This window comes from Tricharina praecox (genome assembly GCF_024521635.1).
Source record: "Tricharina praecox strain CBS 144465 chromosome Unknown BZA05scaffold_17, whole genome shotgun sequence".
Taxonomy (NCBI): Eukaryota; Fungi; Ascomycota; class Pezizomycetes; order Pezizales; family Pyronemataceae; genus Tricharina; species Tricharina praecox.
This window is the reverse complement of record NW_026250419.1, coordinates 715,901-735,035: the sequence shown is the minus strand read 5'-3', so window position 1 is coordinate 735,035 and position 19,135 is coordinate 715,901. Positions and strand designations below refer to the sequence as shown.

Sequence of the window (19,135 nt, the reverse complement as noted above, 5' to 3'; positions counted from 1 at the left end):
GCTGCCGGGTTCTTTTCGTTTTCGTTTTCCTTTCCTTCCTATGTATGCTATGTAGCAGCCCGGGCGGTCTGTCTTTCTTCCTCGTTCTTGGTTTCCTATATGTCGGAATGAGGCGGTCGGCCGTTCGTCCGTTCGTGTGTCGGAAAGGGGCGCAGCTGGAGTACGGCCTGCCGCGGATTGGATTGAGATGTGAGGTAATGAACCCCCCGAGCCCGAGCTACGTAATAGTCTGGTCGTCGTTGTCGCTAACTTTATTTCCCCAGTATTCCCCTCGTGTACATAGAGCGTGCTCTGCGTGTGTGGTGGTGGGCGGGCGAGAGAGCGAGCGTGTCGGTGGTCGGTAGTCGGTGTCGGGGCGGATAAGGAGTGAGTTGACGATGAGATGGGGGAGGAGGGAGGAGGGAGGGAGGGAGCTCCTGTTAGTTAGATAGATACCAGGGACTGGAAGGGAACAGGAATAGGAACACACAACGCGGTGAAGGATGAGAAAGAGAGAGAGAGAATAAGGCGCCACTTCACCTCGCTATATCTAGATACTCCGAATTCTATCTAGCTATCGACTTTATTCATACTAACCTCTTAACTCTACATGGCCGACCGACCGAACCCCTGGGGGAATGGTGCTTAAGTGCTTAGGCTTCCGACGTCGACGCGCTGTGGCTGCAGAATGTACCGTCTATTATGGCCGAGGGTCCTACGCAGCCCTCCGCTCCACGCGCCAGCGGCCATACGTGCAGCGGCAGCAGCGGGCGAGTGGGGCCTATGTCTACATATCGTGAATATAAATTACGAGACTTTGACAAGTGCTATCTGTACCCGTAGACACCGGCATATCGTCCACTCTATTCACAATACCACGAACGTGGCGGTAAAAGATACTCCCGTCCGTAGTGCTTCGACACATATTGCCGTCACGTGGAAATGTCGGATATAAGAGCGGATTCCCCAGCTGCACGGTGATGTATCTACTGCTGTCTGCGTCCGCAATCATTGCCTACCTGGATATGGATGGCCATCGATCCGTAGCGTGTCTGCTAGATACCTACTCTAGTGGATGGTCTTTGGAAAGAGCTGTGAGAGAGCTGTACTAAACAGCGGGTAGTAGCGGTATTAATTTTCACGCGACAGCACTCGATGCTTTCGCCCCGATGCCGACGATGGGGCTGTCGAGCCGCCACCTAGGAGTTGCGTGCAGACGAAGCGCGAGTGCCCGGTCCGGTTTACACAGATATTTCGGAATCCATTGCAATTGCCACCAAGAACCTAAACAACTCCCGCTCGCAAGCCAGAAGCGAAGCCCAAGCAGATACCTGCGCAGCAATGCAACACAAAACAGCCATCATCCAAAAGTCATAAATCATTCATTCGTTTCCACATCACATCACATCACTGCGGCGTGGTTCCCGCCTCTTCAACGACCACATCCAGGCCCCTCTGGTGGTACGGAGGATCGTACCCAATCCACAATCCCAGCCCCAGCGGCATTGGCATTGGCATTCCCACGCCCAGCCCCGTCCACTCCTTTGGCGCGCCTGTGCTCCCCGTCGACTTCCTTCGAGCGGCCTTTTTGTTCTCCCGGCGAGACATTGAGACCGGTGAGGAGGGGGTTTTGCTGCGTGTGTAGGGGGAAGGTGAGGAGGAGATTGTGGGCGGCAGGGTCATGCTCCGTCGCGGACGGGGTTTGGGACGGGATCCTGTGGGCGGGGTGGGCGCGGAATTGGGGTGGGGTGGAGCAGTAGCAGCATCCTCCGACGAGGAGGAGGAGGAAGAGGAGCTCCCGCTGAGCGACGGCGGAGGCGGCGGAGTAGCAGCAAAGAACGTACCGTAGCCACCCCCAGCGGCAGTGGGCGAGACGGGGGAAGCGAACAGCGGGGACTGTGCGGACCCGCGTCGCGGCGAGGGCAGGAACGTAAACACCGGCTCCATCTGCGGTGTGATCGGGGACGACACAGAGTGCGCGCGCCGCCTACGATGGTACCATTCTAGTGGACGGCATCGTTAGAGTAGTGCCCACGTCACGTCAACGGGGGTACAGTGGGGAATGGGTTACCCTGAAACCCGACCCTCCTCGTCGCGCCCCTCCTGCTCCGTCGCCGGAGACGGCTGCGCTGGTGATCGCGCCGCGACGGGCCAGACACACAGTGGATCCAGCCCGCGACGACGAGGAGGCAGGTTGCGAAGAAGGCGAGCACGGCCATTACGGTTAGGAATGGCGAGGCGCCCTGCGGCGGAGGGTAGTGGTGAATTGGCAGTGGTGGCATGGCTTGATGGTGGGGCCGCCGGCGAGGGTAAGCATTAGCGAGCGGGCTGGCGGGGAGGGAGGGAGCGCTATTATGGCGCCGATGGGCGGAGAGACAAGCTTTGCGGGGAATTGTCTCGGTCGTGCTTCTGTCAGTTCAATGTATGATCGGTTTGGTCCATGGGGCCGGGGGCGATGATCACACGGGGACATAAGCAGAAACAGAAGGCAGGAAGGAAAGAAGACCGGCACATTTACACGTGGCAGCTGGCAGGCAGAGCGATTTGTTTTTTTCCTTTCTTTTCTCGGGCGAGCGATTGGATGGATCGATGGTTGGGTACTTGCTTGTGCAAACTGGCTGCCTGCTGGAGAAAACCAGCTGCCCGCGCGTCGCATATGGCAATTCAATTCATCCCCCACTCTCTGCATTTGGCTGGGTGTTGTTTCCGGTTTTTTGCTCTGCTGCAAGGCTCAAGCAACCGTCAGTTACATAACGGAATGGCGGGGGACTTGCTGCTTGAAGACTTGGGAGAGCAGGGGATGCAGAGTAAGCCCCACTAACTAGAGTAACGTCCACACGCGCGACGGCGGTGAGCTTGAGCTTCGAGTTCCGCCTAAATAAACGCTCGCCGCCATCACCACCACATCGCATCACAGCATCGTCCAACATCCGCGCCCACTATGGCTTTCAAGTGAGTCTTCTAGCTGACGACGCCAATGCGGAGGAGACGAAGAAGCTGATCGTATCTAGATACCTAATCCTCCTTTCGCGACAAGGCAAGGTGGTACGTTTCACCCCCCAGTTCCCTCGCTGCTCGCCCGTACTCACCCGTGTCCCCCACTACAGCGCCTCGCAAAGTGGTTCTCTACCCTCGGCCCAAAAGACAAAGCCAAGATCGTCAAGGATGTCACGGCACTCGTCCTCTCACGTCGGACCCGCATGTGCAACTTCCTCGAATATAAAGGTTCCTCCCCCCGTCCTCCTCGCTCTCTGGTACGCGTCTGACCCGTATCTCTCCCCGCAGATAGCAAAGTCGTCTACCGCCGCTACGCGTCGCTCTTCTTCATCGCCGGTATCGACGCCACCGACAACGAGCTGATCACGCTGGAGATTGTGCACCGCTACGTGGAGCAGATGGACAAGTACTACGGCAACGTGTGCGAGCTGGACATCATCTTCAACTTCCAGCGGGCATATTTCATCCTTGACGAGCTGCTGCTCGCGGGTGAGATGCAGGAGACAAGTAAGAAGACGGTGTTGAGGTGCATTGCGCAGCAGGATGCGATTGAGGATACCGAGGGCGAGGAGGAGGGTCTGAGCAGGATGATGGGGGGCAGCTAGGCGCTGGGGCCGAAGGGAGCGTAGTGTCGTGTGGCCTGTGGCCTGTGGCGTGTGCGCGATTTGGGGGCGTTCTTAGACTCGTAATCATCGTTCCATTCTCGTATGTAGCTGGCTGGTTTGGTTGGCTGTGACTTGACTTCACGTGCTCTCACTCGCGGGATTGAGGCTCAGGAAACGGAATTTACCCGCCCCAACGACAAGAACCGAGCACCCAGCTCCAACTGAAGCTTGGGACTCAATCCACCCAAATTCAAGATACCCAGCACCACCACCACAACCCACCACACCACACCGCCATGGCCGCCGCCCCACCCACAACCGCGCTCGCCTCTGGCCCACCAGGCTGCACGTACTCGCCCCTCCCCCCTCCTCCCCGCTCCTCCCTTAACCCGCACTAACCCACGCAGCGTGTACGTCCGCAACCTCGAAGAAAGCATCAAGCTCGCGCCCTTGAAGCAATCTTTGCAAGCGCTATTCAGCCAATACGGCAACGTTCTCGAGATCGTGGCGAAGAAGTCGCTCAAGTCGAAGGGGCAAGCGTTCGTAGTATTCGACAGCGTCACGTCCGCCGAAAATGCTATCCGCGAGGTCCAGGCGTTCCCGCTGTTCGATAAGCCCATGGTCCTCGCCTTCGCCCGCACCCGCAGCGATGCCACGGTGAAGCGTGAGCATGCGGAGGATGGAGGTGAGGAGAGTAAAGAGTTTGAGGCGCATAAGAGGAGGAGGTTGGCTGAGAAGGGTGGGTTCCCTTTTGCCTTGCGTATTGCGTATGGGGGGGGAGTGTGGGAGGGGGAAGGCTGACGTGTGTGGCCTCTCAGAACGCAAACAAGCGCAAGCCGCTTTGGAGTCGTCGCGGGCAGCGGCGGCGCCCGCCGCGCCGACCGCCGCACCCAAGAAGCCAGCGGGGCTCAAGTCGACCGCACCCGCCGCCGCGCCGCAGATTCCGGACGAGTACCTACCGCCGAACACGACACTATTCCTGCGGGACCTGCCTGACGACACTGAGGAGGAGACGTTAGTTGGGCTGTTCTCGCGGTTCGACGCGTTCAAAGAGGTGCGCATGGTGCCGGGGCGCAAGGGCATCGCGTTCGTCGAGTTTGAGACGCTGGAGGGCGCGATTTCCGCTAAAGAGGGCATGGGCGGAATGGTCCTCGGGGATAATATCGTTAAGGTCACGTATCAGAGGCAGTAGTGGGAAGGGGTGTGTACTATTAATGAATACTTGCTTACCACGTACGGTACTTGGGTTTGTGATTGGGACATGGGATATCACTCGCTCCTGGCACCTACTGTGGGCAGTCAGTCAATTGGATGCGTCGTTCGGTGGCATGCAATTAATGATTAAACAAAAAATGGTGCATCGTTACTAACCCAGCTCGGGACATAGAGATGTGTATGATCGGATGGGATGGGGGAATGGGGGAATTAGAATGCTACACCGAGCCCGTTATCAAAACTGCAGACGGACGTTGGACAGAGGGGAACACAAATTGCCACAATTTAGATAGATCGTATGCAATAAATGAACAGTAAAGCACCTAGCAAAGGCAAAAATGTATCCATTTCGTATCAACAATCGTACAAGAGAAAATTACAGGACCACATTACAGTCAGTCACCGCATTTTGCAGCAAAGTCACATAATGTACAGTCGGTACCCATCACCTCATCTATAGCAGAATGCCTTCCTTCAGCAGCTCGTCCCAAGGATTTTTCATTATAGATCCCATCCAAAGAGCGGCGGCGAGGAAAAAAAGCAATAATACACATGATATATAGATTGAATCGAAACCACTACACTCAACTCCTCTATGCTGCAACCTTCTTTTCCACATTATTTCCGGCAGTGTCGACGAGTCCGTTTTCATTTGCCTGTGGTGGTGGTTCGTTAGCCATGTGTTCCCAATCCAGGTCGGTGGGAGGTAGGGTGGAGAGTTCAACGAACCTGAGGATTGACCTTGGCTGCGGCAGCGGCATCTTGCACGGGTGCAATAGCTTCGCCCTCGCCCGCATGAGCATGGGGTCCGGCGGCGCCTCCGACAAGCGGCTTCGCGGCCTTCTTAAGTTCCTCAGCCTTCTTGACCTCATCGATCTTGCGCTTATCTTCCTCCCACTGGTCCTTGGGGATGTCGTAGTTCTCGAGGAGCTTCGCAATGCGTTCCTTCTCGGCCTTTTCGGCGGCCTCCTTGGTCTTGCGCTCTTCCTCCATGCGCTCCATGTGCTTGAGGTCGTCGGCCGAGGGCTCGTAGAGATGCCAGATAACGTAATGCGGGAGTCCGACGACCGAGAAGCGCATGCGCTTCGCCATCTACGAGTTTGCACGTTGCGTTAGTCAGTCAGTCCCGGAGACGGACGGACGGAATGGTGCATGCATATATCGTACCTTGCCGAAACCTTCCGTTTCCGCGTGTTTCTGGAACGAGAAGGCGGGGAAGTGGACGCCTGCTCGGAAAACTTTGGCCTTGGCCAGGATACTGACACCGCCGACTCCGTCGATTTCCATCTCGACGTCTGGGTCACCGTAGGGGTCGCGGAGGTAGGCCAAGTGGGGACGCCAGGTGGCGTATTCGGCGTACCCTTCGACGATAACTGCATCCTCATCGAGGGTATCGGCAAGGGCGAGTGCTGTTTCAGATTCTTGCCAGGAATTCAAGTCGTAAGGCTGCTCGCCGCCAAGCCAGTCAGGCAGAGGACGCCAGACATCTTTTCCGAGCCACCGTGTCAGTAACCCGCACCGAGAAAACCATTGTGATCACCGCGCAAAATGCAAATCACCGGTTGATGTTCGGATGAGACCTACTCGGTACGATGACATCCTTATTATGCCTCATGAGATCCTCTAGGATAGTCGGCGGAGCAGTCTCCACGTCGGCATCCCTCCAGTAAACCCAAGAATGGTGCGGCCTCAATGCAGCGCTCAGTAGCCAATTGCGAGCCTGGGCCATGGTTTTTCTCCTGCTAGCCTGAGCAGCGAAGCCATGTCTGTTCTCGACATCCTGCTTGACCTTCTGGCCGAAGTCCTTCTCGATGAGCGAGATCTCTCCGTAGGGAATCTTATCATCCGGATCGTTCTGAAGCGCCTCGAGATACTCGGTCAACTTCGGCAGCGTCTTGTCCTTGGAATCCGACACCAGGAATGCGAGATCGATCAGGTGGTGCGGATAAGTGAAGTTACGCATGTGCGCAAAGAACATTGGAAGATGTGCCTCCGCATCACGGAGAGGAACACAGAACAAAATCCGCTCGCCCTTCTCCCATCCGCGCGCCGTGCCCTGAACATCGCCAAGATCGTAGTGTCTGACGGTGCTGAGTAGCGGGTCGTCCCGTAGGATGAAACCCAGGCCTAGTGACGGCAAGAGGATATCCCGGAAGGAAGGAAATATAAGGAGGAGAATGACGGAAGAGATCAAGGCCATGCCTCCGATCTTGAGTATTAATTGCCGTCGCCATCGTAACGCTGGTCGTGTTCTGGGTTGAAATCTGGCCGCTCGCTCGCGTTAGCTACACACATCCCCCAACTGAAAGTATGGCGAATGGGGGAGGAAACGCAGACCTATGAGGGGAAATAGAAAAAGTATTGCTGGGAGCATACGCGTGCCCATTAGAATGAGCGTGAGAGTGCCTGGGCATCATCGCAGGGCCGTTGAATGCATGCAGTCGCGGAAAAAGTTAGCAGGCAGGGGCCCGTGGAAGAGCTCTTTGTCGAGCAGTGAGAATGCCGAGACGAAAGGGAGCTGGCGGAGCTTTGTTCGATTCTGGAAGCGGAGGTCGAAGAGGAATCGAGCTTAGTTTTTGAGAAGGGAGCTTTCGGAGGCGATGTCTCTCAGATCTCTCCTATCTCTCGCGTTTTATCTTTTTCGTCCGTCTCGGAGGGAGGAGGAGGTGTGAGTGTCGGTTCAAGGGGCTGAGCGGGAACAGTGTTTGAATTGTTTTTGAGCGGGAGAAGCTTGTATGTGGGCCGGGTAGCTTTCACGTTTCACGAAGCCTGTAAGCCTGGCAGCGTGCAGCGAATAATATCCACCAGATGGACATAAGTGGTACTGGCGATCACTTCTCCGGCTTGGCAGCAAACATTCCACACGTGAGATGCACATCGCCATTCAGATGGGAGGGTTTCATTATCACCTTCACTCCAGTTCTTCTGACGACCACACATGTATTCCCCGTAGATGTAGGATCTGACCGGACGGCTCCCGGACTGGTCGATTGTTAGGAGGGAATCCAGATTCCAGAAGCGGTATGTTCCGTGTTACACATACTTTTTTTTTGGTAGGGCTTAAAATAAAGTGCAAGTGAGAAATTGGAACGAAGGTTGAAAAGATAACCCAATTTTGACTTGTCCTCCGGCAGTCTGATCTGGAATTGAAATGCATTTTGATCTTTGAGATGACAAACCAGCCATCAGCATTTTGCAAGTGGTCAGATGTCGGTCAACATCCATAACATCTCTCGCTAGGATTTGCCTACCAAGTATGCAGCATCCCCTTTTTGTCCTCACCAAACTTACTGCCGTTTAGAGACCCGGTGAACAATGCCGGTCACCTTGGGTGTTTGTTCGATAACTACATGGTACATATAACGCTCTCTGTAGCATATCTGTATTGTCCAGTGTCCCATAGCCATGGAGGACCCAAAATTTCATACGGTACATACATCTCCTGCAGACCATTTCGAAGCTTGCGTCGAGCTCTAATCCTGAGACAGCTACGGCGAGTGTTTGGCGCAGACGTATCAAAGAAGAACGATCCTGCAGCACCTCCGAAGCCAAGAGGTAGGTGTGCACGCACATGATCGTCCTCGCTTCTCTGCCCCGTCGCTGGTGGACCGCTAGCATATATAGATTCCGAACGACAGCAGGGGCACGGACATACATATACACAGCTATGATCCACCAAGGTCAATTGTTATGATCCACTAAGGTCGATTGCTATGATGATTAAACAAAAACAAATCCGCTTGCATAGGTTACATCTTTCACCGGGATCGATCTAGAGTACCTACACCCTTAGAGTATAACAGCACCCCCCTTCATACCTAATTCTGGGCCATGTTATGTATTGCTTTCTGCTACAGGGTCCACCACCGGAGGTGGGGGACGAAGTATAGGATGTTTGAACCGATGGAAGCAATGAAAGTTTAAGTCTTGAATTATCACTCGTACTAGGTATACATTCTTCTCCCCAGTACTTAGGTAGATTTGATACATTATGTGTTTCTCTCCGCCTCATCACAAATGTCCATCCAATGTTTCCACTCCGCGCTCCCCTCACCCGCATCTGCCATCTCCACCACCTTCTTGAAGGCCCGCGCCAACCCCATCTCTAATGATACCTTCGGTTCCTCCCTTGCCATCGCCTCCAATCCCACCTGGCGAGCACAGTACACCGCCTCCTTCTGGTTCCCGGCGACCGCAACGAGGCCGTAGATAAGTTTGTAGAATTCTGCGGTTCTGGGCACGTCATGGAGGGCAATCTTTTTCCATACGCTCCAAAGGCGACTCCATTTCCCGGCGATGCCAAGGGAAGTGAGCCAATCCAGATGGTGCTGCTTGAGCGTGTACGTATACGGCGGGTCCGAGAGGGAGCCGTAGCCCTGACCGGACCAGACTTTCGGGTGGAAGGTGAAGGTTCTCGGAAGGAAGGGGAGTTGTAGTTCTGTCCGTGAGTCGTGAGCAATAATAGCTTCGCGAACAGGAGTAATAGGTTCTTTCATGAAGGCAAGGAATGTGGCGTAGCGGAATTCGGGGCGATTGAAAAGTTGGGCGGATTGCGAGGGTGAGAGATAGCGAGAGAGGCGGTTCAGATAATTTTTGATCATAGAGACACGTTTATCGGCATGAGATAGCCAGCCTTGGGAGTATTGCGATCGAAGTTCAGGGCAGACAGCGAGGTGTGACAAGATGATGTAGTAGTGTTCGGGATGCACCGGTTTGCCGGCGGCTCGAAGCGATTCGAGAAAGTACTGGAAAGACCGGATAGGGTAGGCTTCTTGCTTGTGGATGTTGCCTAGAATCTTGAGTTCGAGCTCCGATTTGACCTGGAGAGCAGGACTCGCGAAAGGAAGGTTCTGGTAAAATGTTCGAAGGAACGGCGTGGATGCTCGATCATCGAAGTCAATTCCTAAGAGGGTTGACGCTTTGACGAGGGGTGATTTCAGTGCATTGATGTGAGCTCGGTGGATGACGGAGTAGTGGGCATCATCGGACGGCGGTGGTAGGGTCGAGAGGTATGTGCTAAGGTCGCCTGTATTCAGGAACTCGGGGAAGGTTGCATGATTGGTAACATCCATTTCAGCAGCCACTGCAGGATCCGAAGCCAGAGACCCCCAGTTGTGTAATGACCTCGTGTGAATCATAGGACCGCTAATGGAAGTAGCAGCAGTTGACAAAGTACTGTACTGGGCATGAACCGGCTTAAGGTCGTCCTCCTTCGTCTGTTCTTCAACTTGAGCTGCTTGCTCATCTTCCTCTGCCCACTTCCTTTCCCGTTCAGCTCTACGAGCCGCCTCCGCGGTCCGGTGACGCTCAGCCCTACCCAAAATTGGCGCCCACAGTCCCTCGATGTCCATCTCTTCCCGTTTGGACTGGACAAACAGCTGCACCACGAGCCGCTGGTTTCCGCCGTTGACACACACCCACCCCGCACTCCCAGCCTCATCAACCTCTCCCAACTGCGTAGACACCACCTTGCCCCTTCTCTGTTTCCTGCGATTGATAAGTCTCAACTCGTACCGACCTAGCAACCCATCCGCATACGGCGTCCACTTGTACTGCGAGCGCATAAATCGGCAGAGTTTATCCGCCGTGGCATGTAAATGGCGGATCGAGCGGGCGGTTCCAAGAATCATCAGCGTGGTGCCAATGGCTGGCGGCGGATCAAGCGGTCGCAGGTCGAGAATCTTGAGGTCTGCAATGCCGTGATCTTCAAAGAGCTGATTGAGCACTTCGGAGAGTTCCGGTGGCGAGTCTTCGGGGAGCTCAGGCAGGACTTGTTGTTCGGCAAGCGGGTGGCGAGGGGCCTTCGGTGTTTCGACACGGAGGAACCACGGGACTGATGGGTCCCCTTTCCAGGCGGGGCTGGTAGGCTGTCTGACCGGGGGCGTGAGTATTTCCGCTTCGACCGGAGTATTGGTGGGCTCGAGGGGTGGCGTGTCGGATTCTAACTGAGCTTTGGCTTCGGCGGGAGAACTGATGGGGAACTCGGGCACTACTTGACCCTCCAACTGTGCTTCCACCGGAGTGTCGCCAGGCGTGTGGGCCACTGGTTCGGTATTCAACTGGACTTCCACCGGAATGTCGCCGAGAGTGTCGGCCACTGGTCCGGTCTTCAGCTGTGCTGTTGTTTCCGGGGTAGACTCATCGGCTATGGCAGAATCCGGCTGCACATCTGCTTCCTCATGAGTTTTCGTCGGATCTTCAGTCTTCTCGCCACCGGGCGTGTCGGCCACTGGCTTGGTCTTCAACTGTGCTGCTATTTCCGGGGTAGACTCGTTGGCTATGGCAGAATCCGGCCGCACATCTGCTTCCTCGTAAGTTTTCGTCGGATGTTCAGTCTTCTCTGCAGCCTTCTCCATCCCAACAGTCGCAGATCCAGGCAACGTAGACTCCAACCGCAACCGTGTATGGTGAAATCCTCTCACAGGCAACAGCTTGGCCCCGGTCCCCACTCGCAACTGTCTCGTGGGCAGGACCGAAACCGACGAGCGAATTCGAGCTCCCCATGCTGCCGCGAATGATACGAGAAGTTTTGTCGAGCAGGCGGCGCAGCGTTGTGGGACTGCCATTGTATGCTGAGTCGTGGGGTCGGAGATGCACACAACTTGGAACAAGCAGATGCAGTCTGTGTTACATGCGTTCCAGAAAATTGAGTCAATCCTAGATGGGGCCAAGCCTGTCTACCCCGCTAGAACCCCACCCTATTGCTAACTAGAATACACACTAGTAGTTGCCCCAGCATTTAACATTCACAAGTGCCGACCACAATCCATCGGGTCAAAAACATCGATATGGAGTCCCCCGAAGAGAAATTGTTAAGAAGCTTCGTCTTTGGGCGTCTCCTCAACCAAGGTAACAACCGTTCATGCCTGTCAGAAAGCTCAAGCATAATTGAATAACATAGACACGCGCACCAAAACCGTCAATCTTCTTGGAAAGATCGATTCTCAATCCGCCATTGTCATCGCCGAGAAGACAGCTTTCACCACGGACCCTGAGTTTCTAGAGTCCTTCTCACAGCCCAGTCACTTGTCGGCTTTGTCTCTAGTCGAGCGGAACGATATATACCACTGGTTCCTGGCTTCCCAAGCCACCGGAGAGCTGCCTAGGCATGCGGAGGCGAAGCTGACGCTGATATTTCCGGCCACGGAAACGCATATCCGGAAGTATTCAGTCCAGAGCCTCAGGATGGTTACAGAGACGCCAGAGATATATCGAGAGCATGTCTTGCCGTACGTCAGTTCGAAGAGAGGGGGTGGAAGGCTGAACTGGGTTTACAATGTCCTTGAGAAGAAGAGGGAGAGCGAGAGCATCATCATTGAGGATACTGATGAGCAGGAGGGGTTCATGTTACTTCCGGATCTGTACGTTGAAGCTGGCTGGCTGGACGCACTGCATGTTTTCTAACGGTGAGACAGGAAGTGGGATAGAAGAACCATGAGCAGCTTATACACGATGGCACTGGTTCTCAGAAGGGACATCACATCGGTCCGAGACTTGAAGAAGAAAGACGTCCCCTGGTTGCGCAGACTTCAGAAGAAGATCCTAGAAGGAATCTGTGACAAGTATTCCGGGATTGAAGCGGATCAAATCCGACTCTACATTCACTGTGGGATATTTCTATCGATCCTCAATACAGGAGCATTTACTAATAGAGCGTTAGATCAACCCTCCTACTACCATTTCCACATTCATGCCGTTGCGATCTCGCATGACGGTGGAGGTGGCCAGGCCGCGGGAAAGGCGATGCTACTGCAGAATGTTATCAGTCAACTAGAGGGTATGGCTGGCGAGGGCGAGGTGGGATTTGCAGATGTGGAGTTGACGTATTTCGTGGGCGAGGAGAGCGAGCTGTGGCAAAATGTATTTTCCAAGCTCAAGAAGTAAGGCTACGATAGAGAGTGGATTGATTGTCATGGCTTCCAATGCTACAAGTACCTAACAGCCCCAACGCATTGCCCGATAATCTTACAACCCCGCCTCTCACAGTGACTTCACACAATCCATTACCGACACCTGGCATGAAACGACTGACTGAATTAGGCCTCTTGAGTACATATTTGTACAAGTGATACCTTATGACTGGTAACACCGCAGATCATCACGTGGGAGGCGCGGCTAAACATGCTCTAACTGGGTTGGGAACCCTTCTCGTCGCGCACCACAACTTATTGAAATCCATCGATCGCGTCTGCCCGCCATCCACTACCATCACGACTACCACCGACCCCCGACTCCCGACCTCCCGATCTCTTCACGGACCCTCCGGCGGTGCGAACATAACTTCTCGGTCTTCCCGTATACCCGAACCGAACGCTCCGAACGCTCCTCACCAAGTGCGCACTATCTCCTGCTGCCTGGTCCCAACAATCTTCGACTCCTCACTTGGGGGATATGGGGACTGAAGTTTCGGCTGAGGAATAATAAGAAGAACGGAAGTGCTGCCTCCACCAGCTCTACAGGATATATTGGCATTTCTCGGCTTCGCAGTTGCGAGGTAGTCCAACAGCCGTCCTGTCCTCCGCGCCACGTCCAAAATGAACGGGTCCGACAACCAGTACGTCGCGCTGCATCAGATACCTCCTGTGGACGTTGACGATGCTTTGCAATACACACCACTGTCGTCCATTGTTCCGCTCACGCCGGGTATGTGTGGGATGTCCGGAGAGTCGATATGGTCCCTTGTTTGCTAACACATATGCCGGTATAGACATGATCCCTATACCGACAATCTCCACGGTTTCTGGGTTGTCTTTCTACCACTCGGATGCCGAACGGGAAATCTCGCGGCAAGCGCTCGATCTCCTCAATCAACGATTCGAAGAAAGGCCGGGTTCGAAGTTTGTCGGGAAATATGTACAAGATATTTCATCGCAGCTCCTAGCCGCGTCTGCAACATAGTGAGTCGAGTGGGCTGAGAGGGAAAATGTATCATATTGCTAACCTTGTTGCCTGGGCCAGTCGTTTCAAATCCGTATCGCATCGCACCGATCATGTTGATAACTCGAACCAGATAGCGGTGGACATGCTGCGCAATGCTGGCGCAGGCAAATTTGCTGAACTGGTGCTGGGACGGTCCAGTGTCGGGTTTACAATCGCACAGCCGGTGCAACAGGAAACAAATGCCATCCTAGTGGCAACACCGACAAAACAGCCTGTTATTCCAGCTCAAAAACCACCTTCTACTCCTCGACCCGCACCTTCCGCTGCAACGATGACACCGAAGAATTACAGCTATGGGAATCCGCCTGCGAAAGTCTATCTACAGCCATCTCGACCCAGTCCGCATCCGTCACCGTCGAATGGATATCCAACATTCCAGGTTCAGATACCGGTCGTGACTCCAGTTCAGCCTAGACATGCGCCCTCAAACGGTGTCTATGGATCGTCGCCAACATCTTCCGCTTCCGCTCAGGTGGCCAAAGCTGTAGTTCTCCAGCCGTCGCCGCATATCGATCGCTCTGAGTATACGAAGTATGGGAAGCTAGATCAAAGGCTAAAGCAATCAAAACCGTTCACGCCGGGCTCTACCCAGAATAATCGGAAACGCAGGCGGGACGACTCTGATGATGATCGCGACAACGGTCCTATAGTCGGGGGGGTAGACCAACGTGCAAAGGCAGATGGCTCGTTGACGGCGCTCATAAACCTCGTCGACTCCATTTTCCAAGCTGAGGACAACCTTCAAGGAGATACGTCGGGTAGATATGCGGAAGCGCACGAGTCCTCTAGGTTCTGGGTGGTCAATACGGCGGAACCGTGCCTCTCAACAGCCATACAATCAAAACTCGAGGGAGTAATACAGAAAGTCATCTCAGTTAAGCGGTTCGCACAGGTGCCCGTTGACGACCTCATGAGGCTCGAAAAGCTCTGCGAAAACGCATTGAAGAGGACCGACGCAGAAAATATCATGCCACCAGAAAATCTGGCGGAATATGACATCGAAGACTGGCTGACACGGATTGCTTCTGTGGACAATGGACTGAAAACTGCGAAGACGGTTCTACGGATAATGGTTGGGGGGAGGGAAGAGAAGCAACTATATTCCGAAGATTTGCTGGCGAGCGTGCTTCTCCTCATCAAAAACCTGATTGAAGGAGCACTTAATCCGATGATTGAGATGAGATCCGGAGGCGATCAACCAGGGCCCTTCAAATCTGCGTTCGCTCAGAAGAAGATATTGGGTGGTCTTCTTCATGAGGTCACGAATGTCATCACTTTGTTTTCGCAACTGGTCGCCAACGAAGAGGCCACAGAATCGGCCATCAACTCTGCACTGTACATGGCGGCTGCTATAGTGTTTGTGGAGAATGCGAGTAACGAGAAGGACTCATTGTTTGGCATCCAGAGGGTTGAGATGTTTCGGATGGCCGCCATGGATATCCTGGCGAAGATCTTCGCCCGCTATCCGGAGCAGAGATCAAACATCATCTTCGAGCAGATCCTTGCCAATTTGGAAAAATTGCCAGTGAACCGCGCTACAGCGAGGCAATTCAAACTGGTCGAAGGGGGTAAGAACATCCAGCTGGTCAGTGCGCTGATCATGAGGCTCGTTCAAACTGGTGGTACATATCAGCCGCGGAAGAAGAAACGTGGCCTAGCATCGAACGAAGACGGAGAACCCCAACCGGAGGATGAATTGGACGATATCGACCATGATGACCGAAGCCCGGAGGAAACAGTGACGAAGTTGCATCATCTCTGCAGCCCCCTTCTTGACGATGCGCAGAAAACTTCCAGCTCGATTGTCAGTTATCTAGTTCAGAAGGCCATGAATACCACGAAAACTGGGGACCAGCCTTACAGACATCTGCTGGATATTTTCACGGAGGATTTCCTGGCTGTGTTGGGATCTCCGGAATGGCCGGCCGCAGAGCTTCTCCTTCGCAGCTTAGCCCGTAGCATGTGCAACATCATCGACGGCGAAAAGCAGGCCGTCACTGCAAAAACAATGGCTCTAGATATGCTTGGTGTCATGGGAAGTGGTATCTGTGATCTGGTCGTCCATTTGCGGGAGGGGCGTCGAAACCGGGAGGGAGGAGATCCTCAAATGTCTCAACTCATCGATAAGTACCTTGAGATTGACACCGGTTCTAATCGGGCCGCTGCTGTAGCTGCGCTCGAGGAGGAGCTGGTGGACTGGGAAGGACCATTTAGGATTGCTCTTGAACATCTGTTCGCAGCTCGCACACACGACAATACTCTCCAGAGCGCTTGCGGATACTACCTCACCGTATGGAGCTCCAGGATTTGCACGCTGTGGGACAAGGTAGCCGAGGACGTTGATGATTCAGAGAGCGATGTGTCGAGATGTGCGTCGAATTTGAAGCAGATGACCATCCATAGAGAATGGGATGATGACATGGACATGAGTTCATTTACGCCATCACAGATCCGACAAGCATATACGCTAACTGTGCTCAACATGCCGTTTTGCCAGTTCTTCGAGCAACTATTCAACCGGTTGCTTCGATGCATGGATGACAATCAGGCACAATCGAGAAGCAAGGCATTGAAGTCCATCACCCAACTACTCGGAAAGGACCCAACAATTCTGAATCGCACCCAAGTCATCCCGTTCATTATGAAGAAAGCGCAAGATGCCAGCCCACTCGTGCGCGATTCTGCGGTGGATCTGCTGGGAAAGTGCATCGCAATCAAGCCCGAGATCGAGGGTCTGGTCTGCAAGACTATTATTGAGAGGTCTGTCGATACCGGTGTGGCCGTGCGGAAACGCTCCATGAAGATATTGAAGGACATATACCTGCATTCGAAGAAGGAAAATCTCAGGGTGATGATTGCAGAGGCTTTGGTGCTGAGAATCAAGGACAATGATGCGGGAGTGGCGGAGCAAGCTCGTAAGACATTTGAGGAGATATGGATAGCGCCATTTTATTCATTAATTCCCGAAGACGAGTCGGATGCACCGGTCGATATCACTCCTCAGATGAAGCTCGTTGCCAGCGAACGAGTTGCTGTGATCATTCAGGTTGTGCAAAAGGAAATCATGCTATCCGCCTTGCACGACGTCATCAAATCGGTGAGTCCCTCGTACCGAAGCGGCCAGAAAGATGGAGATGCTAACGCTGTTTACAGCTGCTCCAACAAGACGGCAAGAACTCCGAACAAAATTACCGAGTGTGCAAGAGGATGATCGGATCGATGTTTGACGATTTGTTGAATCTTCAGGGCGATTCAGACAAGGTATAGCCCACAATTGGCTTTGGTCGGCCTCTCACTAATTGCGCGCACTTAGGGAACTCGACAAAGCACGATTCAAACGTTGACCGTTTTCGCGAAGGCCGACCCCAAGCTATTCACACCCGCTCAACTGATGATGCTTCAGCCATACACCGAAAACTTGACCTCGAACGATTTGCACTTGTTCAGGAGTGTGATAGTGATTTACAGACACGCCTTGCACATCCTTACAAGCCGGCAGAATGCGTTTCTGCTGGAGGTGCAATCGAATCTGCTTAAGAACCTGACTCGACTGCCATCCCAAGAGCTCCGTGAAGTTGTCAGTTGCCTGTGGACGATTGCGGGTATCACCAACGACCCAGCTCGTCTGATTCGGGTTACTATATCATGTATCAGTAACGTCCAGAAGGCCACTGGCAAGCCGATTACCGACCAGTCCCAGGAGAGAAGAGTGGTTCGGACTCTATATATCCTCGGTCTTTTCGGACACTATTGCGACTTTGAGAGCTCGGTCGCACAGTTCAAATCGTCTTTCTCGGACCGGAAAGTAACCGATGTATCTGGTTTCATCACCGAAACAATTGTTCCGTTCTGCGCACCCGACATTGAGCCGTCTGTCCGGAAGGCCGCAATTGAGAGTTTAGGTCACGTGTGCCAAACACATGCCGCTCATTTCTTAATGCCACAGGTGCTGAACATATTCGACCAAGTTTTCAAAGAGCAAGAGAAGGATCAGATGAAGCTTGTGCTGTCCGGCATCAAGGGTTTTCTTGGGCTGGAAGAATCACGGAGCGAATTTGCACGCGAAGAAGGTGCTGACCAGAAGCACAAGAAAGGAGATCAGCAAGATGAACCGGGACGTTTGACACAAGCCGCATACATCAATCAGAACGATGGTGTCAGTACCAGTCTAGCCCAGAGGTATCTAAAGGAAATCACGGCAATCGCGTTGGGTAGTCAGGATACCTATGCTATCGTTGCTACGGAGGTCATTGCAAGCATTTTAAGACAGGGACTTGTTCATCCGAAAGAGGTACGCACCGCTCCTGGCGGACGATCACGAGGAATTGAATGCTGATTGGATCCATTAGCTTGTCCCTGCCCTAGTCGCTCTTGAGACGTCAACGGCGTCGCAGATCAATCAGATCGCCTACAGGGAGCACAAAACCCTCCACTCAAAACATGAAACAATCGTCGAACGCGGTTATATGGACGGCGTGCGCACGTGCTTCATCTATCAGAGGAACATCATCGGCGACGGAGCTGGTGCCACTACTGATCCTTACGTCGCCAAACTTCGACCGCTCTACGACATCGTCAAGGAGGGGACTAGGAAAGTCAAGAAGAAGCTGCTCGACAATATCATTCGAAGCATCGATTTCGATCCAATCAAGCTTAACGTTGAAGTTATTCCGACCCATCTCGACTATGCCAGGTTCGTCATTGGCAACTTGGCCTTCCTGGATTTCGCTACCACGGATGAGGTGTATCAGGTCATCACAACCATGGAGAAGGTGGTGGCGAACACGGGTGTCATGGTAGCACATTCCATTGAGACGGATATTTTCTTCATCAAACTTGAGAACGGGCAGGAGCCACAAAACAAGACCGTCAACCCACAGCGCCTGAAACTTCTATCGACCGGAGCAGCTATCTTGATGATGGTGTGGGCCGCCAGGACTTACCTTAGAAAGGCATTCGGAATCAACGAGAACAAGCTCCGGGACTACAAGATCGGCAAAATCAAGGCGAATGATCCGACCATGAACAAGGTGCCTGGTCGCAACCCGAACGTCAACATGCAGACGGTGTGGGAGCAGGTTGAGGGGACGGCACAGGGGCTAGAGACCAGCGACGATATGATGGAGCAATGCCGTCAGTTCCTCGAGATGTTGAGCGTGGACAGCGAGTTCAAACTTGCCGCTGAAGGCGAGGACGAAGACAATCTGGACTATGCGAGGGGCGATACGCCGGGCGTGAGCGAGGACGGCGATCGACCGTCACCCAACACCCCTAAGAAGAAGAGAAAGGGCAGTGTAGATCCCTCCGATAAGCCGGTCAAAAAACGGAGGGCTGCTCCCGCCAAGAAGAAGAAGTAAGAGGTGATCGTTAAGTCTCCGGACTGTACATTGTTTTTTGTT

The 19,135-nt window shown here is 53.6% G+C and overlaps 7 protein-coding genes across 7 annotated transcripts; 4 read left to right on the top strand and 3 right to left on the bottom strand.

Annotated features, from left to right (window-relative positions):
• Positions 1–1,191: 1,191 nt before the first annotated feature.
• On the bottom strand, positions 1,192–2,750 carry BZA05DRAFT_475092 (uncharacterized protein). Its single transcript, XM_051488163.1, has 2 exons — positions 2,051–2,750; positions 1,192–1,982 (listed from the first exon to the last, which is right to left on the bottom strand). The coding sequence occupies exons 1-2, from the start codon at positions 2,259–2,261 to the stop codon at positions 1,387–1,389; spliced, it is 807 nt and encodes a 268-aa protein (XP_051338291.1). The 5' UTR covers positions 2,262–2,750; the 3' UTR covers positions 1,192–1,386.
• Positions 2,751–3,789, top strand: BZA05DRAFT_402584 (clathrin coat assembly protein ap19). The gene is made up of 4 exons (XM_051484122.1): positions 2,751–2,931; positions 2,991–3,024; positions 3,087–3,204; positions 3,265–3,789. The coding sequence occupies exons 1-4, from the start codon at positions 2,921–2,923 to the stop codon at positions 3,579–3,581; spliced, it is 480 nt and encodes a 159-aa protein (XP_051338290.1). The 5' UTR covers positions 2,751–2,920; the 3' UTR covers positions 3,582–3,789.
• Positions 3,790–3,791: 2 nt separating this feature from the next.
• BZA05DRAFT_375465 (uncharacterized protein) lies at positions 3,792–4,773 on the top strand (the record flags this gene model as incomplete). Its single annotated transcript, XM_051481789.1, has 3 exons — positions 3,792–3,930; positions 3,989–4,320; positions 4,400–4,773. Exons 1-3 carry the CDS (start codon positions 3,878–3,880, stop codon positions 4,771–4,773), a joined length of 759 nt encoding a protein of 252 aa, XP_051338289.1. The 5' UTR covers positions 3,792–3,877.
• Positions 4,774–5,081: 308 nt separating this feature from the next.
• BZA05DRAFT_85964 (Anp1-domain-containing protein) lies at positions 5,082–7,344 on the bottom strand. The gene is made up of 5 exons (XM_051488719.1): positions 7,134–7,344; positions 6,381–7,060; positions 5,964–6,283; positions 5,526–5,888; positions 5,082–5,452 (listed from the first exon to the last, which is right to left on the bottom strand). The coding sequence occupies exons 1-5, from the start codon at positions 7,211–7,213 to the stop codon at positions 5,390–5,392; spliced, it is 1,506 nt and encodes a 501-aa protein (XP_051338288.1). The 5' UTR covers positions 7,214–7,344; the 3' UTR covers positions 5,082–5,389.
• Positions 7,345–8,722: 1,378 nt separating this feature from the next.
• BZA05DRAFT_402577 (uncharacterized protein) lies at positions 8,723–11,448 on the bottom strand. Its single transcript, XM_051484121.1, has one exon. The coding sequence runs from the start codon at positions 11,360–11,362 to the stop codon at positions 8,786–8,788; it is 2,577 nt and encodes an 858-aa protein (XP_051338287.1). The 5' UTR covers positions 11,363–11,448; the 3' UTR covers positions 8,723–8,785.
• On the top strand, positions 11,449–12,758 carry BZA05DRAFT_402574 (HIT-like domain-containing protein). The gene is made up of 4 exons (XM_051484120.1): positions 11,449–11,645; positions 11,698–12,157; positions 12,212–12,402; positions 12,457–12,758. The coding sequence occupies exons 1-4, from the start codon at positions 11,585–11,587 to the stop codon at positions 12,678–12,680; spliced, it is 936 nt and encodes a 311-aa protein (XP_051338286.1). The 5' UTR covers positions 11,449–11,584; the 3' UTR covers positions 12,681–12,758.
• Positions 12,759–14,007: 1,249 nt separating this feature from the next.
• On the top strand, positions 14,008–19,093 carry BZA05DRAFT_339335 (sister chromatid cohesion C-terminus-domain-containing protein; the record flags this gene model as incomplete). Its single annotated transcript, XM_051480929.1, has 4 exons — positions 14,008–16,833; positions 16,890–16,997; positions 17,050–18,027; positions 18,086–19,093. The coding sequence occupies 4 exons, from the start codon at positions 14,008–14,010 to the stop codon at positions 19,091–19,093; spliced, it is 4,920 nt and encodes a 1,639-aa protein (XP_051338285.1).
• Between the last annotated feature and the right edge of the window lie 42 nt (positions 19,094–19,135).

Excerpts from the sequence above, each read along its gene's own strand:
- BZA05DRAFT_85964 (XM_051488719.1), bottom strand. The coding sequence starts at position 7,213 with ATGATGCCCAGGCACTCTCACGCTCATTCTAATGGGCACGCGTATGCT. Across the intron at positions 7,061-7,133 it reads TTTTCTATTTCCCCTCATAG|ATTTCAACCCAGAACACGAC; the intron begins GTCTGCGTTTCC and ends GCGAGCGGCCAG. Across the intron at positions 6,284-6,380 it reads TAAGGATGTCATCGTACCGA|ATGTCTGGCGTCCTCTGCCT; the intron begins GTAGGTCTCATC and ends GGCTCGGAAAAG.
- BZA05DRAFT_402577 (XM_051484121.1), bottom strand. The coding sequence starts at position 11,362 with ATGGCAGTCCCACAACGCTGCGCCGCCTGCTCGACAAAACTTCTCGTA.
- BZA05DRAFT_475092 (XM_051488163.1), bottom strand. The coding sequence starts at position 2,261 with ATGCCACCACTGCCAATTCACCACTACCCTCCGCCGCAGGGCGCCTCG. Across the intron at positions 1,983-2,050 it reads GAGGAGGGTCGGGTTTCAGG|AATGGTACCATCGTAGGCGG; the intron begins GTAACCCATTCC and ends GCCGTCCACTAG.
- BZA05DRAFT_402584 (XM_051484122.1), top strand. Across the intron at positions 3,025-3,086 it reads TTTCGCGACAAGGCAAGGTG|CGCCTCGCAAAGTGGTTCTC; the intron begins GTACGTTTCACC and ends CCCCCACTACAG. Across the intron at positions 3,205-3,264 it reads CAACTTCCTCGAATATAAAG|ATAGCAAAGTCGTCTACCGC; the intron begins GTTCCTCCCCCC and ends CTCTCCCCGCAG.
- BZA05DRAFT_402574 (XM_051484120.1), top strand. The coding sequence starts at position 11,585 with ATGGAGTCCCCCGAAGAGAAATTGTTAAGAAGCTTCGTCTTTGGGCGT. Across the intron at positions 12,158-12,211 it reads TTCATGTTACTTCCGGATCT|GAAGTGGGATAGAAGAACCA; the intron begins GTACGTTGAAGC and ends ACGGTGAGACAG. Across the intron at positions 12,403-12,456 it reads AATCCGACTCTACATTCACT|ATCAACCCTCCTACTACCAT; the intron begins GTGGGATATTTC and ends ATAGAGCGTTAG.